Below are 18,344 nucleotides of genomic sequence, written 5' to 3' on the forward strand. Positions count from 1 at the left end.
CATTGGACAAAACTGACCCATCTAAAGTACTTGAACTATAGTATTCCCAGTCAATATTTGGAAAGTTAAAGCCACGCACAACAACTACCCTGTTATGCGCGGTCCTATTGTCTTTGCTATCCTATCTTCTACAACTCTGGAACTATTCGGAGGCCGCTTCAGGCTCACTACCTTTATTCCTGATGAAGGGCTTTTGCCCAAAACGTCGATTTCGCTGCTCGTTGGATGCTGCCTGAACTGCTGTGCTCTTCCAGCACCACTGATCCAGAATCTGGTCTCCAGCGTCTGCAGTCATTGTTTTTATAGATACATATATTTGATAGAAACATACAAGATGATCAGATAGGGTAGACAGTGAAAATCTTTTTTCTAGGACGATGACATCAGCGTGTAGGAGGGAGCATAACTACAAATTGAGGGGTGATAGATTTAAGACAGATGTCAGAGGCAGGTTCTTTACGCAGAGAGTAGTAAGGACATGGAATGCACTACCTGCTAACATAGTTAACTCAGCCACATTAGTAAGATTTAAACTATCCTTAGATAAGCACATGGATGATTTGGGATAGTGTAGGGGATGAGCTGAGAATAGTTCACAGGTCGGCGCAACATTGAGGGCCGAAGGGCCTGTTCTGCGCTGTATTGTTCTTTGTTCTAAGAAGGGTGGTAAGGACAAGCCAGGGAACTATAGACCAGTGACCCTGACCTCAGTGTGGGCAAGTTGTTGGAGGGAATCCTGAGGGACAGGATGCACATGTATTTGGAAAGGCAGGGACTGATTAGGGATAGTCAACATGGCTTTGTGCGTGGGAAATCATGTCTCACAAACTTGACTGAGTTTTTTGAAGAAGTAACAAAGAAGATCGATGAAGGCAGAGCGGTAGATGTGATCTATATGGACATCAGTAAGGCGTTCGGCAAGGTTCCCCATGGGAGACTGATTTGCAAGGTTAGATCTCATGGAATACAGGGAGAACTAGCCATTTGGATACAGAACTGGCTCAAAGGTAGAAGTCAGAGGGAGGTGGTGGAGAGTTGTTTTTCAGACTGGAGGCCTGTGACCAGTGGAGTGCCCCAAGGATCGGTGCTGGGCCCTCTATTTGTTGTAATTTACATAAATGATCTGAATGTGAACATAAGAGGTACAGTTAGTAAATTTGCAGATGACACTAAAATTGGAGGTGTAGTGGACAGTGAAGAGGGTTACCTCAGATGACAACAGGATCTTGACCAGATGGGCCAATGGGCTGAGAAGTGGCAGATGGAGTTTAATTCAGATAAATGCAAGGTGCTGCATTTTGGGAAAGCAAATTTTAGCAGGACTTATACACTAAATGCAAAGCTCCTAGAGAGTGTTGCTGAACAAAGAGTGCAGGTTCATAGCTCCTTGAAAGTGGAGTCACAGGTAGATAGGATAATGAAGAAGGCGTTTGGTATGCTTTTCTTTATTGATCAGAGTATTGAGTACGTGAGCTGGGAAGTCATGTTGCGGCTGTACAGGACATTGGTTAGGCCATTGTTGGAATATTGCATGCAATTCTGGTCTCCTTCCTATCGGAAAGATGTTGTGAAACTTGAAAGGGTTCAGAAAAGATTTACAAGGATGTTGCCAGGGTTGGAGGATTTGAGCTATAGGGAGAGGCTGAACAGGCTGGGGCTGTTTTTCCTGGAACGTCGGAGGCTGAGGGTGACCTATAGAGGTTTACAAAATTATGAGGGGCATGGATAGGGTAAATAGACAAAGTCTTTTCCCTGGGGTCAGAGAGTCCAGAACTAGAGGACATTGATTTAGGGTGAGAGGGGAAAGATATAAAAGAGATCTAAGGGGCAATGTTTTCACGTAGAGGGTGGTACGTGTATGAAATGAGCTGCCAGAAGTGGTGGAGGCTGGTGCAATTACAACATTTAAGAGGCATTTGGATGGGTATATGAATAGGAAGGGTTTGGAGGGATATGGGCCAGGTGCTGGCAGGTGGGACTAGATTGGGTTGGGATATCTGATCGGTATGGACAGGTTGGACCAAAGGGTCTGTTTACATGCTGTACATCTCTATGACTCCCCCAAGAATCTGCTTCTAGGATTTGGACTCAGTGATAATGAAGTGACAGCGATTAGTTCCATGTTAGGATGGTGAATGAACTGGCAGAATGAAAGAAAACAAATAAATTTTTATAAAACTAAAAACCCTCACGATTAATGAATGTTCAGTACAGAAAGAGCAGAGTAAACGGTGTCCAAAATATTTTATTATTTTCGTAAAACATACATTAATTTTTTTTGAAGTGGTTGAATTTTCTGACTTTGGAATCTCGGTTACTCCAGAGGTTTAACCTGCACTTCACAATTTAATAGCACAGGAAGGTGTTCTTCCTAAATTAACAAGTCAAAATACAATGTGTAAAATGAACCAACATTTTTAAATGAGAAAGCTGGGAGAAGCTCAAAGTTACCAGACACATGATGGCCTGACCTGAATACTGGGGTCACTTGCTTCTCTCTCACCAAGAAACCTAGTCTGGACAATGTCCATTGCTCTTTACATAGTCATGGGTCAAAGGTATCCTCCCGTTTCCTGTGCTTTATCAACAGTGCTGCAATAATATAGACTGATTTCTGAAAGGGACTGTACCAGTTTCAGCTCTGTTACAGCAATGGAGCTTACAAACATCCTCCCTCTCTTTCTGTAGGAATGAGGAGGTATGAAATTCTACAAGAATGTGGATCCCAACTACACTGCTGTGTGAACATGAAAAATAACAAACAATTCACCAATTTTCTGTGGGATGAGAGTCACCTCTTGTCCTGTACGTTTGGTCCAGAACATTAGAAAATGTGTTGAGAAATGTCATCACAAGAAGCAAGAGTTAGGGCTTTCATTCCTGTACATTTTTTAAAGCTTCGAGTCTCTGCAGAAGTGCATTACCAAATGCATCACGATATGCGGGGCTGAGTGAGTCCAGGAGAGAGTAAATGGTTTCATGGTACTGCATAGACAGTGATTTATCCACCTTGTCAAAGCCATAAGCTACCACCTGGAAGAGGAAAAAAAGATTAGATGCAAAGTAAATTACTTTGTCCACCCAGTGCAGTATACTGCAAACTCAAAACCCAAAATGTTTCATCTCACAAACCAATATAATAGTTGCCCAAATAACACACCAACCTGTAACCTTCACCACAAATCCCCCAAATAACATACCAATTCAGAATCTTTCTGGACTAAATCAACATCACCACACATCCAAGAAAAAGCTTTTCAATTAATCCAATTTTCTCAAAGCCATGGCCATATTTATGCCTTAAGAGTCTCTCAGTTGAAAACACTCATGGTTGCTGTAATGACTAAACATCAATTCCTTTAGATCTGGGGGATAATCCCTTCAAACAGATTACATGTCCCACATGATCTTTTCCCACAGCCCTTCAAAATTTTCTCCTTCAAGTATTTGAGGGTGGCACAATGGTTAGCACTGCTGCCTAACAGCACCAGGGACCTGGGTTCAATTCCCGCCTCAGGCGACTGACTGTGTGGAGTTTGCACGTTCTCCCCGTGTCTGCGTGGGTTTCCTCCGGGTGCTCCGGTTTCCTCCCACAGTCAAAGATGTGCGGGCCAGGTGAATTGGCCATGCTAAATTGCCCGTAGTGTTAGGTAAGGGGTATATGTAGGGGTATGGGTGGGTTGCGCTTTGGCGGGTCGGTGTGGACTTGTTGGGCCGAAGGGCCTGTTTCCACACTGTAAGTAATCTAATCTAATATTTCTCAAATTGTTCTTTGAAAGTTACTGTTGCATTTGCTTTCAGGAGTTTTTCAGATCACAACAATTTGCTGGATTAATTTTTCTAATCTTACTTCTGGTTCCTTTGCAAATCACCATAAATCTGTGACATCTGGATTTTAACTCCTTTAACACCTGAGACAATTTATTGTAACTTACCCAATAAAAAAAATCCATCAGGACCTGACTGAAACCAGAAGCAGGTGTAGGCCATTTGGCCCTTTGAGCTTGCTATGCCCCTCATGCTGATCCTCTATATCAAGGTCATATTCCTGCTTTCACCCCATATCTCTTTCAGATCTGAATATTTCAGATTTTATTAACTGAATTTAAATCCTACCTGCTGCCTTGGTGACAGCATTAGCCTGGGCCTTTGGATAAGTAATCGAGTATAATTAGGACTATTCCACCATCTCCCGATTGCAAGACATGTTTAAGAAACATCATTGTGGCCTTACAAGTCAAAATAGCGTAAAAGCCATCATTAAGAGGCAATAAAGTAGTAAAAATTAAGTGAGACACAGGATCATTAACCCCGATTAAAAGATATTTTTGTATTAGCTGGTATGTCAGTTGCTCTTCTCACCCGGAGTCCTGCTTCAGTTAGCTCAAGACAGTATCTGTTTCCTTCTTTTGTTTCTACATTAATGTAGGCAACATCTTCTCCAATTGGGAGGCTTTTTGAGACAGCCATGTGACGAACAGCAAAGTTGACATCATTGACCACTGCCTCCGCCTCCACTCTCATATCCTTCACCTCTGCCCCGGCAAAGTCTCTCTCCTCCCAATCTGCAACATCACTGAAATTATTAAACATTGACTCCTTCAGATCGTGGGAATCACAGTCCATTTCCTGGAGGTGATATGAGAGAGTACTTTTGAAGACTGTAAAATAAAGTGAAACAATTATTTGAAATTATATAGACCAATTAATAGCTCCTGGATACATCCCTAATAATCAATTCAAGATCACATTTGATGAACCTACATTTACCATTAACGTATCAATGCACAGAAGGAAAGATTTAGAAGAAAGAGATGATAGCATTTCATTTATGTGCAAATCTGTCAGTTAAGGCTATTCAGCTGATGGATTCAAATTTTGCTCGACAAACTTGACAATGTCTCAAATCTAAGGTTTTCTAAATAGTCACTTTTCTAAGGTAACTACTTTCTTTGAGCTTACAGCAAAACAACAGATAGAATAAGGGGATGAACAAAGACGTCGTCTTTTAGCTGCTTGAGTAAAAAATGAGGTCTGCAGATGCTGGAGATCACAGCTGCAAATGTGTTGCTGGTCAAAGCACAGCAGGTTAGGCAGCATCTCAGGAATAGAGAATTCGACGTTTCGAGCATAAGCCCTTCATCAGGCCTACTCTGTCATTCAGTAAAATCATGGTTGATCTGTTTGTAATCTCAATTTTTTCTTACCTACCTCAAATCACCATTCACACCCTTTGCTTAACAAGAATTTATCCAACTAGGCATTAAAAATATTCAAGAATTCTGCTACTATCATCTTTTCAGGGAAAGTTCCAAAGACTCATGAAACCCTGCGAAAACATTTCCCCTAGTCAGAATTTTACAGCACGAAAACAGCACCTTTAATCTATTGTTGAATGTACCTCTCTAACTTCAAATAATGTTGATTTTGCTTTGTGCATCTCCTGCGCAGCCATAACCTTATATGCTTCGCTGTCTAAGCACTATGAACTATATGTCCTTGCTTGTTATGATCTTCCTGTACTGCTCACAAAACAAAACTTTTCACTGTATTTAGATACATGTGACAACAATAAATCAAACCAATTATACTTTGGCTGGCAGACCTCAGACAGTGGCCTTTCCCCACTGTGCCTGGGCTGCAGCTGCCACAAGCTTTACTGCATCCCTCAGCATATAGTCCTGGATCTTAATGTGTCAGCCTACTACACCTAGTTGAGGTCAAATCCTTGCCCTGGAAGACAAACAAGTTTTGAGCAGACCAAAAAGTGTCTTTCACCGAGTTGATGGTCTTGTTTGCACAGTCGACATTTGTCTCAGTGCGTGTCCCAGGGAACAGCCCATAGAACATCAAGTTCCGCATCAACCACCTTTTTGTTTTATATCAAAAATATACATTTTATTCATTAAAAACATCTTTATATACATACAGTCCCTAAAGCAGTTCTGTTCTGTACAGTAGCATATGAAGAAACAAAAATATTGGAGTTTGACTCTATCCAACAAACAAACCATGTCTTGAACATTAAAGCGTACAACAAACTGCAAGGAAGCCAGCACCAAACCCTACATACTCCATTAGACACAGTCCTCCAGTCACAAAAAACATCTGCCTCCTGTCGCTAAAGCAATTTTGGATGCAATTTGGCAAATTGCCCTTGATCCCATGGGCTCTAACGTTACTGATCAGTCTCCATGTAACACTTTGTCAAATGTTTAACTGCAGTCTATGTCAGTTTACCTCATCTCAATTTTAATGATTGATGCCTAATTTTAAACAGTGAACACATTCTTAATTCTTATATAAAACAAACATCCTCTCTACATCGAGGAAAAAGTGAGGACTGCAGATGCTGGAGATCAGAGTTGAGAGTGCGTTGCTGGAAAAGCACAGTAGGTTAGGCAGCATCCGAGGAGCAGGAGAATTAACGTTTCAGACATAAGCCTTTCATCAGGATTGAGGCTTGTGGGATGGGGGTGCTGAGAGATAAATGGGATGGGGGTGGGATTGGGAGGAAGGTAACTAAGAAGGTGAACAAAGCTGAGGGAGAAGGTGATAGGTCAGAGGGGGGAGTGGAGCAGATAGATGAGAAAAGCGATGGACAGGTGAGAGCCGAGTTGGAGGCTTGGGACTGGAATAATGTGGGGAAAGGGGAAATGTTGAAATCCATATTTATCCCATTAGATTACTGACAGTGTGGAAACAGGCCCTTCGGCCCAACAAGTCCACACTGATCCGCCGAAGCACAACCCACCTATACCCCTACATTTTACCTACTACCTAACACTATGGGCAATTTAGCATGGCCAATTCACTTAACACGCACATCTTTGGACTGTGGGAGGAAACTGGAGCACCCGGAGGAAACACAGTCGCCTGAGGCGGGAATTGAACCCGGGTCTCTGGTGCTGTGAGGCAGCAGTGCTAACCACTGTGCTACCGTGCCACCCACTGTGCCACCCAGTCATAGAGATGCACAGCACAGAAAGAGATTCTTCGGTCTAACTCTTCCATGCCAACCACATATCCTAAACTAATCTAGTCCCATGTTCCAGCACTTGGTCCATAGCCCTCCAAACCCTTCCTATTCATATTCCCATCCAGATGCTTTTAAATGTTGTAATTGTACCAGACTCCACCACTTCTTCTGGCAGTTCATTCCATACACGCACCACTCTCTGTATGAAAAGGTTGCCCCTTAGGTCCCTTTTAAATCTTTCACCTCTCACTCTAAACCTATGTCCTCTAGTCCTGCACTCCGCCAATCCATGGAAAAGACCCTGTCTATTTATCCTCCATGCCCCTCATGACTTTATAAACCTCCATAAAGGTCACCTCTCATCTTTCCACTCCAGGGAAAACAGCCCCAGCCAATTCAGCCTCTCCCTTGTAAATCTTTGCCGAATCATTTTCACAAGTTTCACAACATCCTTTTGAGAGGAGGGAGACCAGAATTGCAGACAATATTCCAAAACTGGCCTAACCAATGTCCTGTACGTCTGCAACATGATCTCCCAACTCCTATACTCAATACTCTGACCAATAAAGGAAGGTATACCAAACACCGCCTTCACTATCCTATCTGCCATCAACTCTGCTTTCAATAAACTATGAACCTGCCCTCCAAAGTTTCTTTGTCCAGCAACACTCCCCAGCACCTTAGAAGCAAGTTCTACCCTGATTTGCCTTTCCAAAATGCAGCACCTCTCATTTATCAAAATTAAACTCTATCTGCCACTCCTTGGCCCATTGGCCCAGTTGATCAAGATTCAGTTGTACTCTACGGTAACCTTCTTTGCTGTCCACTACACCTCCAATTTTGGTGTCATCTGCAAACTTACTAATTGTACCACCTATGTTTACATCCAAATAATTTATATAAATGACAAAAAGCAGTGGACCCAGACTCAACATTGTGGCAGACAACTGGTCACAGACCTCCAGTCTGAAAAGTAACCCTCCACCACCACCACCGCCGCCTGTCTTCTACCTCTGAGCCAGATCTGTATCCAAATGGTTAGCTTCTCCAAGCTGTCTCCAATGTATTAACATCCCTCCTGAAATTAGATAACCAATGCTGTACAGAGGCTCCCCAGTGCCCTGTATAACTGATGCATAACCTTCCATCTTTAGCATTCCAGCTGTGCTGAATGAGTTAGGGACTGGCATTGAGTGGGAGTGTAGGATAGAAGAGCAGGAGAATGAAGGGGTGGAGGCAAGGGGTGGGAGATGAATGGGAGAGGAGAATCAGACAGAAGGATGGGATGGGGAAAGGAATGGAAGAAGAACAGATACAGGAGGAAAATGGGAGGTGTGAGGTGGTGGTGGATGGGGGGGGGGGGGGTAACTGAGCAAGAAGAATGGAGCAAGGAGGATGAGGAAGAGGGTTGGAAGAAGATGCGGTCATACAGCACAAAAACAGACCCTTCAGCCCACCACGTCTATGCCGATCAACTAACATCAATCTACACTAATCCCATTTATAGTCGATTCTGCCCCAACATTTCAAATGTGTTAGAGGGTGGTTTGGGGTGGGTGATAAGGAGTTGCGTTGGACGGGGAGGGGAGAAGGGGGTCAGAACAGGAGGGGAGGTTGGAGGGTGAGGGGGAGGAGGGGGAGGGAGGTTGGAGGGTGAGGGGGAGGGAGGTTGGAGGGTGAGGGGGAGGGGAGGGAGGTTGGAGGGTGAGGGAGGTTAGAGGGTGAGGGGGTTTGGAGAGGCGGGGTGACGGGGAGGGCGGGTGACGGGGAGGGCGGGTGACGGGGAGGGGGGGTGACGGGGAGGGGGGGTGACGGGGAGGGGGGGTGACGGGGAGGGGGGGTGACGGGGAGGGGGGGTGACAGGGAGGGGGGGTGATGGGGATGACGGGGGAGGGGGGGTGACGGGGAGGGGGGGTGACGGGGGAGGGGGGTGACGGGGGGGGGGGGGGACGGGGGAGGGGGGTGACGGGGGAGGGGTTGGAGGGTATGGGGGTGACGGGGAGGGGGGGTTGGAGGGTATGGGGTGACAGGGAAGGGGGTTGGAGGGGGAGGGGGGTGGTGGGGAGGGGGATTGGAGAGGGAGGGGGGTTGGAGGGTGACAGGGAGAGGGGGTTATGGGGAGGGGGAGGGAAGTGACGTGAAGGGGGTTATGGGGAGGGGGAGGTTGGTTGGAGGGTATGGGGGTGACGGGGGGGTGACGGGGAAGGGGGTTGGAGGGTGAGGGTGAGGGGGTTTGGAGGGTATGGGGTGACGGGGAGGGGGGGTTGGAGGGTATGGGGGTGGTGGGGAGGGGGATCGGAGAGGGAGGGGGGTTGGAGGGTGACAGGGTGAAGGGGAGGGGGGGAGTGACGTGAAGGGGGTTATGGGGAGGGGGAGGTTGGTTGGAGGGTATGGGGGTGACAGGGAGGGGGGGTGACGGGGAAGGGGGTTGGAGGGTATGGGGGGGTGACAGGGAGGGGGGTTGGAGGGTATGGGGGGGTGACAGGGAGGGGGGTTGGAGGGTATGGGGGGGTGACAGGGAGGGGGGTTGGAAGGTATGGGGGGGTGACAGGGAGGGGGGTTGGAGGGTATGGGGGGGTGACAGGGAGGGGGGTTGGAGGGTATGGGGGGGGTGACGGGGGAGGGGATGGGGAGGGGGGGGGTTGGAGGGTGAGGTGGAGGGGGCCGTGCTGCTGGAATTAAAAAGGTTATCTCTATTCAGATGGCGCCCTGACTTACAAAGCAGTATCTGAAGGTTATTAACGGATCAGCAACAGCAGCATCTTTTCGGTTAGAAACCGCTCACTCCGCGAACCTGGAAATTTAAATTAACTGAACGTTTAACAGCCGACTGCGCGAGCTCCCCGCCTGCGTCAGCGCCAGCGTGATGGCGTCACAGACACGCAGAACGGAGCCGGGCCTCGCCATCTTTGTGACTGGCAGGACAATCTCCCCTTCTATTTTTGTCACAGGCACATAGTCCGCGCCAGTCTGAAAGATGGTAGTGTGTTGTCAGCAGTGCTGTGTATGGGGTTACGTCAGCTGCTGAGTGAGAGGGCTTTGAGAAAGACGGGCCTAGCTGTCGCTGAGGCCTGTGAGCAGCTTGGAGTCACCCTGCCTGTCTGCACTCTGTCCTGTTGTGGAGTAATAGCTGAGACTGTAAACCGCTATAAATCCTGAGGGTAAATATTCAGGGAGGAAAGCTGAGACAGTGAGGGTGGTGGATACAATATTGAGGCAGTAGTATTGAGTTGGAGCTTAAATAGTGAGGGGTTAAATTGAGGGAGTAGTATTGGGAGTTAATTTTGAGGAAAAATGGTAAATATTGGGGAGTGCAAAAGTATGTGTAGATTTTGAGGCAAAACACTGCAGGGGGTGAATTCTGTGGGACAAATGATATACTTGAGGGTAATGAATCAGGAAGAGGGAGTAAATACAGATGAAAAAGGACAAGGATGAATTGTTGAGGGAATGGGAAAATACAAAAGAATTAATAGAAACTGTTAAATTTGGGAAAGCTAAGGAAGAGAATTGAGTTACTGTGTAAATATAAGGTTTAGAGTGGTGTTGAGTGCAGTGTGACAGTTATAAAGTAAGGGAATGCTGATACATTAATCCGTCAATTAATAGGCTAAAACACAAATCAAAGCAGTGGAGGAGATCAGGGCTAGAGGGAGACGGGACCAGGATAATTCTGACAGGACCCAAATAATTGTTGATGGGTTGAAGTCGAGATGCCTTGGCCTTTCTCTGAATCGATTAAGAAGAGGGCATGCAGGTACTTACTTGCTGCACCGATATTTGGACCACTTCCTGGAGGAGAAGTTGAGTCTGGAGCAGCTGAGTGTGGATCTCTACCAGAGAACAGGCTCCCTTGCACAGGTTCCACTGGACAAATCGGTAAGGGCTCAAGTCATCTAGTGTGTAGTGTCAAAAAAACCACAGTGGCAGCAAAGCTTGGTTTAGTATGGGTTAACCAGATAGAGAGCTGGAGTAAGCCATAGCATGTTGGCACAACTTCCTACGTAGATGAGTAAGCATCTTACACAAAAACTGTGCAGATATTCATGACGTGTAACAGTGATTGTTGAATGAAAGTACTTGCATTTATATACCGCTTTCATGACCTCGGAATGTTCTAAAGTGGTTTATAGGTACTGGGTAATTTTGCAAGTGTTGTCACGGTAGTAAAGTAGCTACTGCAGCAGATAATTAATGCACAGCAAACTGGCATAAATAGCTATTAAATAAATCTCTGGTTGATCTGTTTTGTTGACATGGGTTGATCAACATTGGCTTGGACTCTGGAAGATGATTCTCCTGCAGATAGCAACTATGGGATCTTGAATGTCTACTGGCAAGGATAGACCGAGTTTTTGATTAACATCTCCTCAGAAAGATGACACTGGAATTGCTTAAGTCTCTGATGAAGAATGTGAACCCATGACCTGAAGGGATGGAAGGATGATAGTACTATATCAGTGGAGGAAACTTGTAAAGATGCCAAAAAAAGTTGTAAGCCCAAAGATTAGGAGGATTTGAGAATTAAGCACATGAGGAACAAGCAATTGATAAAGGAAGAGAGAGTAGAACGTGAATGTGAAATAGCAAGCACATGAAAATGGATTTTTAAAAGCTTTTGTCAAAATGATTAACGGTAAAACGTATGTAGGTTTCAGGCAGAGACAGGAGAATTTATAATGGTACATAGAAAAATCGCAGAGAAGCTAAATAAGTATCCTGTGTCTGTCTTCATGGAGGAACAGGAAAAAGTGAGGACTGCAGATGCTGGAGATCAGAGCTGAAAAATGTGTTGCTGGAAAAGCGCAGCAGGTAAGGCAGCATCCAAGAAGCAGGAGAATCGACGTTTCGGGCATAAGCCCTTCTTCAGGAATGAGGAAGGTGTGCCAAGCAGGCTAAGATAAAAGGTAGGGAGGAGGGACTTGGGGGAGGGGCGTTGGGATGCTGGTGGGGCATTGATGGAAGGAGGTTAAGGTGAGGGGGATAGGCTGGAGAGGGGATGGGGGGGTGGAGTGGTTGGGAAAAAGATTGCAAGTCAAGAAGGCGGAGCTGAGTCTGAGGATTGGGACTGAGAAAAGGTAGGGGCAGAGGAAATGAGAAAGCTGGAGAAATCTGCATTCATCCCTTGTGGTTGGAGGGTTCCTAGGTGGAAGATGAGGCGCTCTTCCTCCAGGCGTCATGTTGCTATGATCTGGCGATGGATCATGGCAACATGACGCCTGGAGGAATCTGAACAACGGCTGGAGTCTTGTACTACTTGCATTGATCAGGGTTAAATTATGTCTCAATTTACCTGCTACGGTTCTGTAAATTTTAATGTCAATTACCTACCAAAATCTGTTAGATTCAGTTTTTACATCTTCAATTGATGAACAACAATCTATAACAGTTTGCATTTTTATGGCACCTCTAACATTGTAAAAGTCTCAAATTCCATCAGAGGAGGATAATCAAACAAAAATTGGCACAGTGCTGCAATTTTTAAAATGAATTAATGAGAGGTGGTTGCTGCCACTTTTATTGCCCATTGCTAATTGCCCTGAAGTGGTGAGCTATGTTCTTGAACCTTGTAGCAAAAGGTATGTAGCTACACCATAGCGCTATTAGGGAGGAGGTTCCAAGATTTTGACTTAGTGACAGTGAAGGAGCATGATTATATATTTCCACATCAGAAAAACAACATACCAAACAACATACCAAACGTCATCTTCACTATCCTATCTACCTGCAACTCCACTTTCAAGGAGCTATGAACTTTCACTCCAAGGTCTCTTTGTTCAGCAATACTCCCTAGACCTTCACTTTAAGTGTATACGTCCTGCTAAGATTTGCTTTTCCAAAATGCAGCACCTCGCATTTATCTGAATTAAACTCCATCTTCCTCTTCTCGGTCCATTGGCCCATCTGATCAAGATCCCATTGTAATCTGCCCACTACACCTCCAATATTGGTAAGCCTGTGACCATTGGAGTGTCACAAAGATCACTGCTGGGTCCATTTCTTTTCGTCATTTATATAAATGATTTGGAGATGAGCAGAGCGGTATAGATGTGATCAGTAAGGCATTCGACAAGGTTCCCCATGGGAGACCGGTTAGCAAGGTTAGGTCTCATGGAATACAGGGAGAACTAGCCATTTGGATACAGAACTGGCTCAAAGGTAGAAGACAGAGAGTGGTGGTTGAAGGTTGTTTTTCAGACTGGAGCCTGTGACCAGTGGAGTGCTATAAGGATCGGTACTGGATCCTCTAACATTTGTCATTTACGTAAATGATTTGGATGCGAGCATAAGAGGTACAGTTAGTAAGCTTGCAGATGACTTACAAGGATGTTGCCAGGGTTGGAGGATTTGAGCTATAGGGAGAGGCTGAACAGGCTGGGGCTGTTTTCCCTGGAGCATCGGAGGCTGAGGGGTGACCTTATAGAGGTTTATAAAATCATGAGGGGCATGGATAGGATAAATAGACAAGGTCTTTTCCCTGGGATCGGGGAGTCCAGAACTAGGGGACATAGGTTTAGGGTGAGAGGGGAAAGATATAAAAGAGACCTACGGGGCAACTCTTTCACGCAGAGGGTGATACATGTATGGAATGAGCTGCCAGAGGAAGTGGTGGAGGCTGGTACAATTACAACTTTTAAGAGGCATTTAGATGGATAATGAATAGGAAGGGTTAGGAGGGATATGGGTCGGGTGCTGGCAGGTGGGACTAGATTGGGTTGGGATATCTGGTCGGCATGGACGGGTTGGACTGAAGGATCTGTTTCCGTACTGTACATCTCTATGACTCATAAGAAGTATAGTTAGTAAGTTTACAGATTAATTATTTGCTTAAATTTCCCCAATACCTCCTCCTTTAAGATGCTCCTTAAAACCTGTTTGACAAAATATTTAATCAGAGCTGAAAATGTGTTGCTGGAAAAGCGCAGCAAGTCAGGCAACATCCAAAGAACTCTGATCTCCAGCATCTGCAGTCCTCACTTTCTCCTTGAAAATATTTAATCATCCCTGCAAGTATCTCAATTTTACTTGATGGTGCTTCTATGAGGAACCTTAATCTTCTATACGTTAACAGTGCAATTTTCATTATGCTGTCCCCCTCTTCCAAGTCAGGCTTTGTGGTGTTATATTGCAGCACATTGTATTCCCCCCCATCTCACCAAAGACCTGATTTTGATTTCTGTTAAATTTCTTCTTATGTAAAATTGTCTTTTTAAGCAGTCTCTCCTCTGGTATTCACACGTGATGATTCATCCTCCTTTAATAACTGTTGACTGTTGTTTTAGCCAGTTTGCAAAATAAAACTATTCTCGGTAACAAGCCTCACAAGTAGGTCTACTAAGAGGCGTCAAGAGGCAAACTATAGCTGCTGGTAGATAATTGGTTATCCTCTCCCTTCTGACCAGTTCCATTTCTGGTTGCTGAGGTCCTAGCAGCTGTTTCAGGCATTTCTTCCCCTCCCTTTGATACTGGGAAATGTCCATGCTTAGAAATGAATTTGCAGACTCATGCTTTGAGTGTTACACCTTTTGGTGAAGGCAGTAACAGTGTACAAACTGATGTGCTAGCAAGTTTCCTGGCCATGCTGTGAGCAAACCGCATGACCATGTAATTAGCTGAGTAAAACTGTAGTGGTCATTTACCATAAAGCACAGCTGTGATATTGTAGAGTTATGTCTCTCAGCACAGAAAAGGCCCTTTGACGCATCAAATCTGTATAGACCTACCTACACAAATCCCACTTTCCAACACTTGGCCCAGAGCCTTGTTATGATATTTCAAGTGCACATCACTTCCTTTTTAAATGTTGTGAGGTTTCAACTACCCTCTCAGACAGTGCAGCTCAGATTCCCACCACTCTCCAGGTGGAAAAACTTCTTTCTCAAATCTCTGTAAATCTTTTGCCTTTCCCATTAAAATCAGTGACACAGTATGTAGACAGGCCTACAAGGGGCAAGGCCACATTAGACTTGGTGCTGGGTAATGAGCCCGGCTAGGTGTTACATTTGGAGGTAGGTGAGCACTTTGATGATAGTGACCACAATTCGGTTATGTTTACTTTAGTGTTGAAAAGGGAATGGTATATACCGCAGGGCAAGAGTTATAGCTGGGGAAAAGGCAATTGCAATGTGATTAGGCAGGATGTAGGATGGGGAAAGAAACTGCAGGGGATGAACAGAATTGAAATGTGGAACTTATTCAAGGAACAGCTACTGTGGATCCTTGATAAGTATGTACCTGTCAGGCAGGGAGGAAGTTGTCGAGTGCAGGAGCCATGATTTACTAAGGAAGTTGAATCTCTTGTCAAAAGGAAGAAGGAGGTTTATGTTAGGATGAGATGTGAAGGCTCAGTTTGAACACTTGAGAATTACAAGTTAGCCAGGAAAGTCCTAAAGAGAGCGCTAAGAGGAGCCAGGAGAGAACATGAGAAGTCATTGGTGAATAGAATCAAGGAAAACCATAAGGTTTTCTGTAGGTATATTGGGAATAAAAGGGTGACTAGTGTAAGATGAGGGCCAATCAAGCATAGTAGTGGGGAGTTGTGCACAGAGTAGAGGGGATAGGGGACGAGCTAAATGACTACTTTTCATCAGTATTCACACTAGAAAAAGACTGTTGTAGAGAAGAATACTGAGACACCGGCTACTATCGTAGATGGGATTGAGGTTCACAAGGAGGAGGTGCTAGCAATTTTAGAAAGTGTAAAAATAGATAAGTCTTCTGCGCTGAATGGGGTTTATCCTAGGATTCTCTGGGAAGCCAGGGAGGAGATTGCAGAGCCTTTGACTTTTAGCTTTATGTCATCATTATCTACAGGAATAGTGCCAGAAGATTGGAGGCTAGCAAATGTTGAAGGGGAGTAGAGACAACCCTGATAATTATAGACCAGTGAGCCTTACTTTGGTTGTGGGTAAAGTTTTGGAAAGGGTTATAAGAGATAGGATTTATAATCATCTAGAAAGGAATAAGTTGATTCGAGATAGTCAACATGATTTTATGAAGTGGAGGTCGTTGAGAAGGTGACCAAACAGGTGGATGAGGGTCAAGTGGTTGATGTGTTGTATATGAATTTCAATAAGGGGTTTGATAAGGTTCCCCACTGTAGACTATTGCACAAAATGCAGAGGCATGGGATTGAGGGTGATTTAGTGGTTTGGATCAGAAACTGGCTCGCCGAAAGAAGACAGAGGGTGGTGATTGGTGGGAAATGTTCATCCTGGAAGCCAGTTACTAGTGGTGTACTGCAAGGACCTGTTTTGGGTCCACTGCTGTTTGTCATTTTTATAAATGACTTGGATGAGGGCATAGAAGGATAGGTTAATAAATTTATGGATGACACTAAGGTCAGTGGAGTTGTGAATAATGACAAAGGATGTTGCAGGTTACAGAGGGACAGAGTCGAGAGTGTGGTGCTGGAAAAGTACAGCAGGTCAGACAGCAACTGAGGAGCAGGAAAATCGACATTTTGGGTAAGAACCCTTCATCATGCGGGCTGAATGGGTGGAGAGATAAATGGGAGGAGGAGGGGTTTTGGGCTGGGTGGGAGGTAGCTACTCCCTCCCATTTATGACTTATCGCACTCTCAGCTATACACACACACACACACACACCCCACCTCCCCCATTAATCTCTCAAGCCATTGGCTCACAAGCTTCATCCTTGATGAAGGAATCTTGCTTGAAATGTTGATTCTCCTGCCCTTCTGAAGCTGCCTGGCCTGCTGTGCCTTTCCAGCACCACACACTCGCCTCTGACCTCCAGCATGTGCAGTCCTCACTTTCTCTGATAGAGGGACGTAGATAAGCTGCAGAACTGGGCTGAGAGGTGGAAAATGGAGTTTAATGTGGAAATGTGTAAGGTGATTTTAGATAGGGTTGACTATGAGAATCTTTTTCCACGTATGGAGTCAGCTATTACGAGGGGACTTGGCTTTAAATTAAGGGGAGGTAGGTATAGGACTGATGTTAGGGGTAGATTCTTTACTCAGCAAGTCGTGATTTCATGGAATGTCCTGCCAGTAGCAGTGGTGGACTCTCCCTCTTTATGGGCATTTAAACGGGCATTGGATAGGCATATGGAGGAAAGTAGGCTAGTGTAGGTTAGGTGGGCTTGGGTCGGTGCAACACCGAGGGCCAAAGGGCCTGTACTGCGCTGTATTTTTCTATGTTCTATGTGATTCATTTTGGAAGGAGCAACAGGAATGCAGAGTACTAGGCTAATGTTAAGATTCTAGTAGTGTAAATGAGTAGATGGAGCTCAGTGTCCATGGACATAGATCCCTGAAAGTTGCCACCCAGGTTTGATTGGGTTGTAAAGTAGGCATACGATGTGTTAGCTTTTATTGGTAGAGGGTCTGAGTTTCAGAATCATGAAGTCATGCTGCAGCTGTACAAAACTGTTGTGTGGTCACATTTGGAGAACTGTGTACAATTCTATATTGTAGGAAAGATAGGAAAGCTTTGAAAGGGTTCAGAGGAGATTTACTGGGATGTTGCCTGGTATGGAGGGAGGGTCTTAGAAGGAAAGGCTGAGGGACTTGAGGCTGTTTTAGTTAGAAGAACGTTGAGAGGTGACTTAATTGAGACATATAAGATAATCTGAGAGTTGGATAGTTTGGACAGTGAGATGCTTTTTCCTCAGATTGTGATGGCTAGCATGAGGGGACATAGCTTTAAATTGAGGGGTTATAGATATAGGACAGATATCAGAGGTATTTCTTTGCTCAGAGTAGTAGCGGCGTGGAATGATTGCCTGCAACAGTAGTAAACTTGCCAACTTTAAGGACATTTAAATGGTCATTGGATAGGTATATGGATGATAATGCAATAGTGTAGGTTAGATGGGCTTTAGATCGATTACACAGGTCAGCGCAACATCAAGGGACGAAGGCCTGAACTGTGTTGTAATTTTTAATGTTCTAATCACTTCAGAAGTACCCATTGCTAAAGGCAACTAGACAGAGATTTGTCTCTGGATCAGTGGTGCTGGAAACCAGATTCTGGATCAGTGGTGCTGGAAGAGCACAGCAGGTCAGGCAGCATCCAAGGAGCAGCGAAATCGACGTTTCAGGCAAAAGCCCTTCATCAGGAATAAAGGCAGTGAGCCTGAAGCGTGGAGAGATAAGTGAGAGGAGGGTGGGGGTAGGGAGAAAGTAGTATAGAGTACAATAGGTGAGTGGGGAAGGGGATGAAAGTGATGGGTCAGGGAGGAGAGGGTGGAGTGGATAGGTGGAAAAGGAGATAGGCAGGTAGGACAAGGCATGGGGACAGTGCTGAGCTGGAAGTTTGGAACTAGGGTGAGGTGGGGGAAGAGGAAATGAGGAAACTGTTGAAGTCCACATTGATGCCCTGGGGTTGAAGTGTTCCGA

General features: G+C 45.1%; 1 protein-coding gene across 2 annotated transcripts; it reads right to left on the bottom strand.

The window, feature by feature from the left end:
• Positions 1-2,235: 2,235 nt before the first annotated feature.
• On the bottom strand, positions 2,236-10,961 carry LOC132818017 (GSK3B-interacting protein-like). 2 transcript variants are annotated; one of them, XM_060828607.1, is made up of 3 exons: positions 10,745-10,961; positions 4,363-4,661; positions 2,236-3,033 (listed from the first exon to the last, which is right to left on the bottom strand). In XM_060828607.1, exons 2-3 carry the CDS (start codon positions 4,624-4,626, stop codon positions 2,875-2,877), a joined length of 423 nt encoding a protein of 140 aa, XP_060684590.1. In that variant the 5' UTR covers positions 4,627-4,661; positions 10,745-10,961; the 3' UTR covers positions 2,236-2,874. The 2 variants fall into 2 exon arrangements, with proteins under 2 accessions (XP_060684590.1, XP_060684589.1); XM_060828606.1 differs by lacking the exon at positions 10,745-10,961 and adding an exon at positions 9,698-9,825.
• Between the last annotated feature and the right edge of the window lie 7,383 nt (positions 10,962-18,344).

This window comes from Hemiscyllium ocellatum, chromosome 8 (assembly GCF_020745735.1).
Source record: "Hemiscyllium ocellatum isolate sHemOce1 chromosome 8, sHemOce1.pat.X.cur, whole genome shotgun sequence".
In the NCBI taxonomy this organism is placed as follows: domain Eukaryota; kingdom Metazoa; phylum Chordata; class Chondrichthyes; order Orectolobiformes; family Hemiscylliidae; genus Hemiscyllium; species Hemiscyllium ocellatum.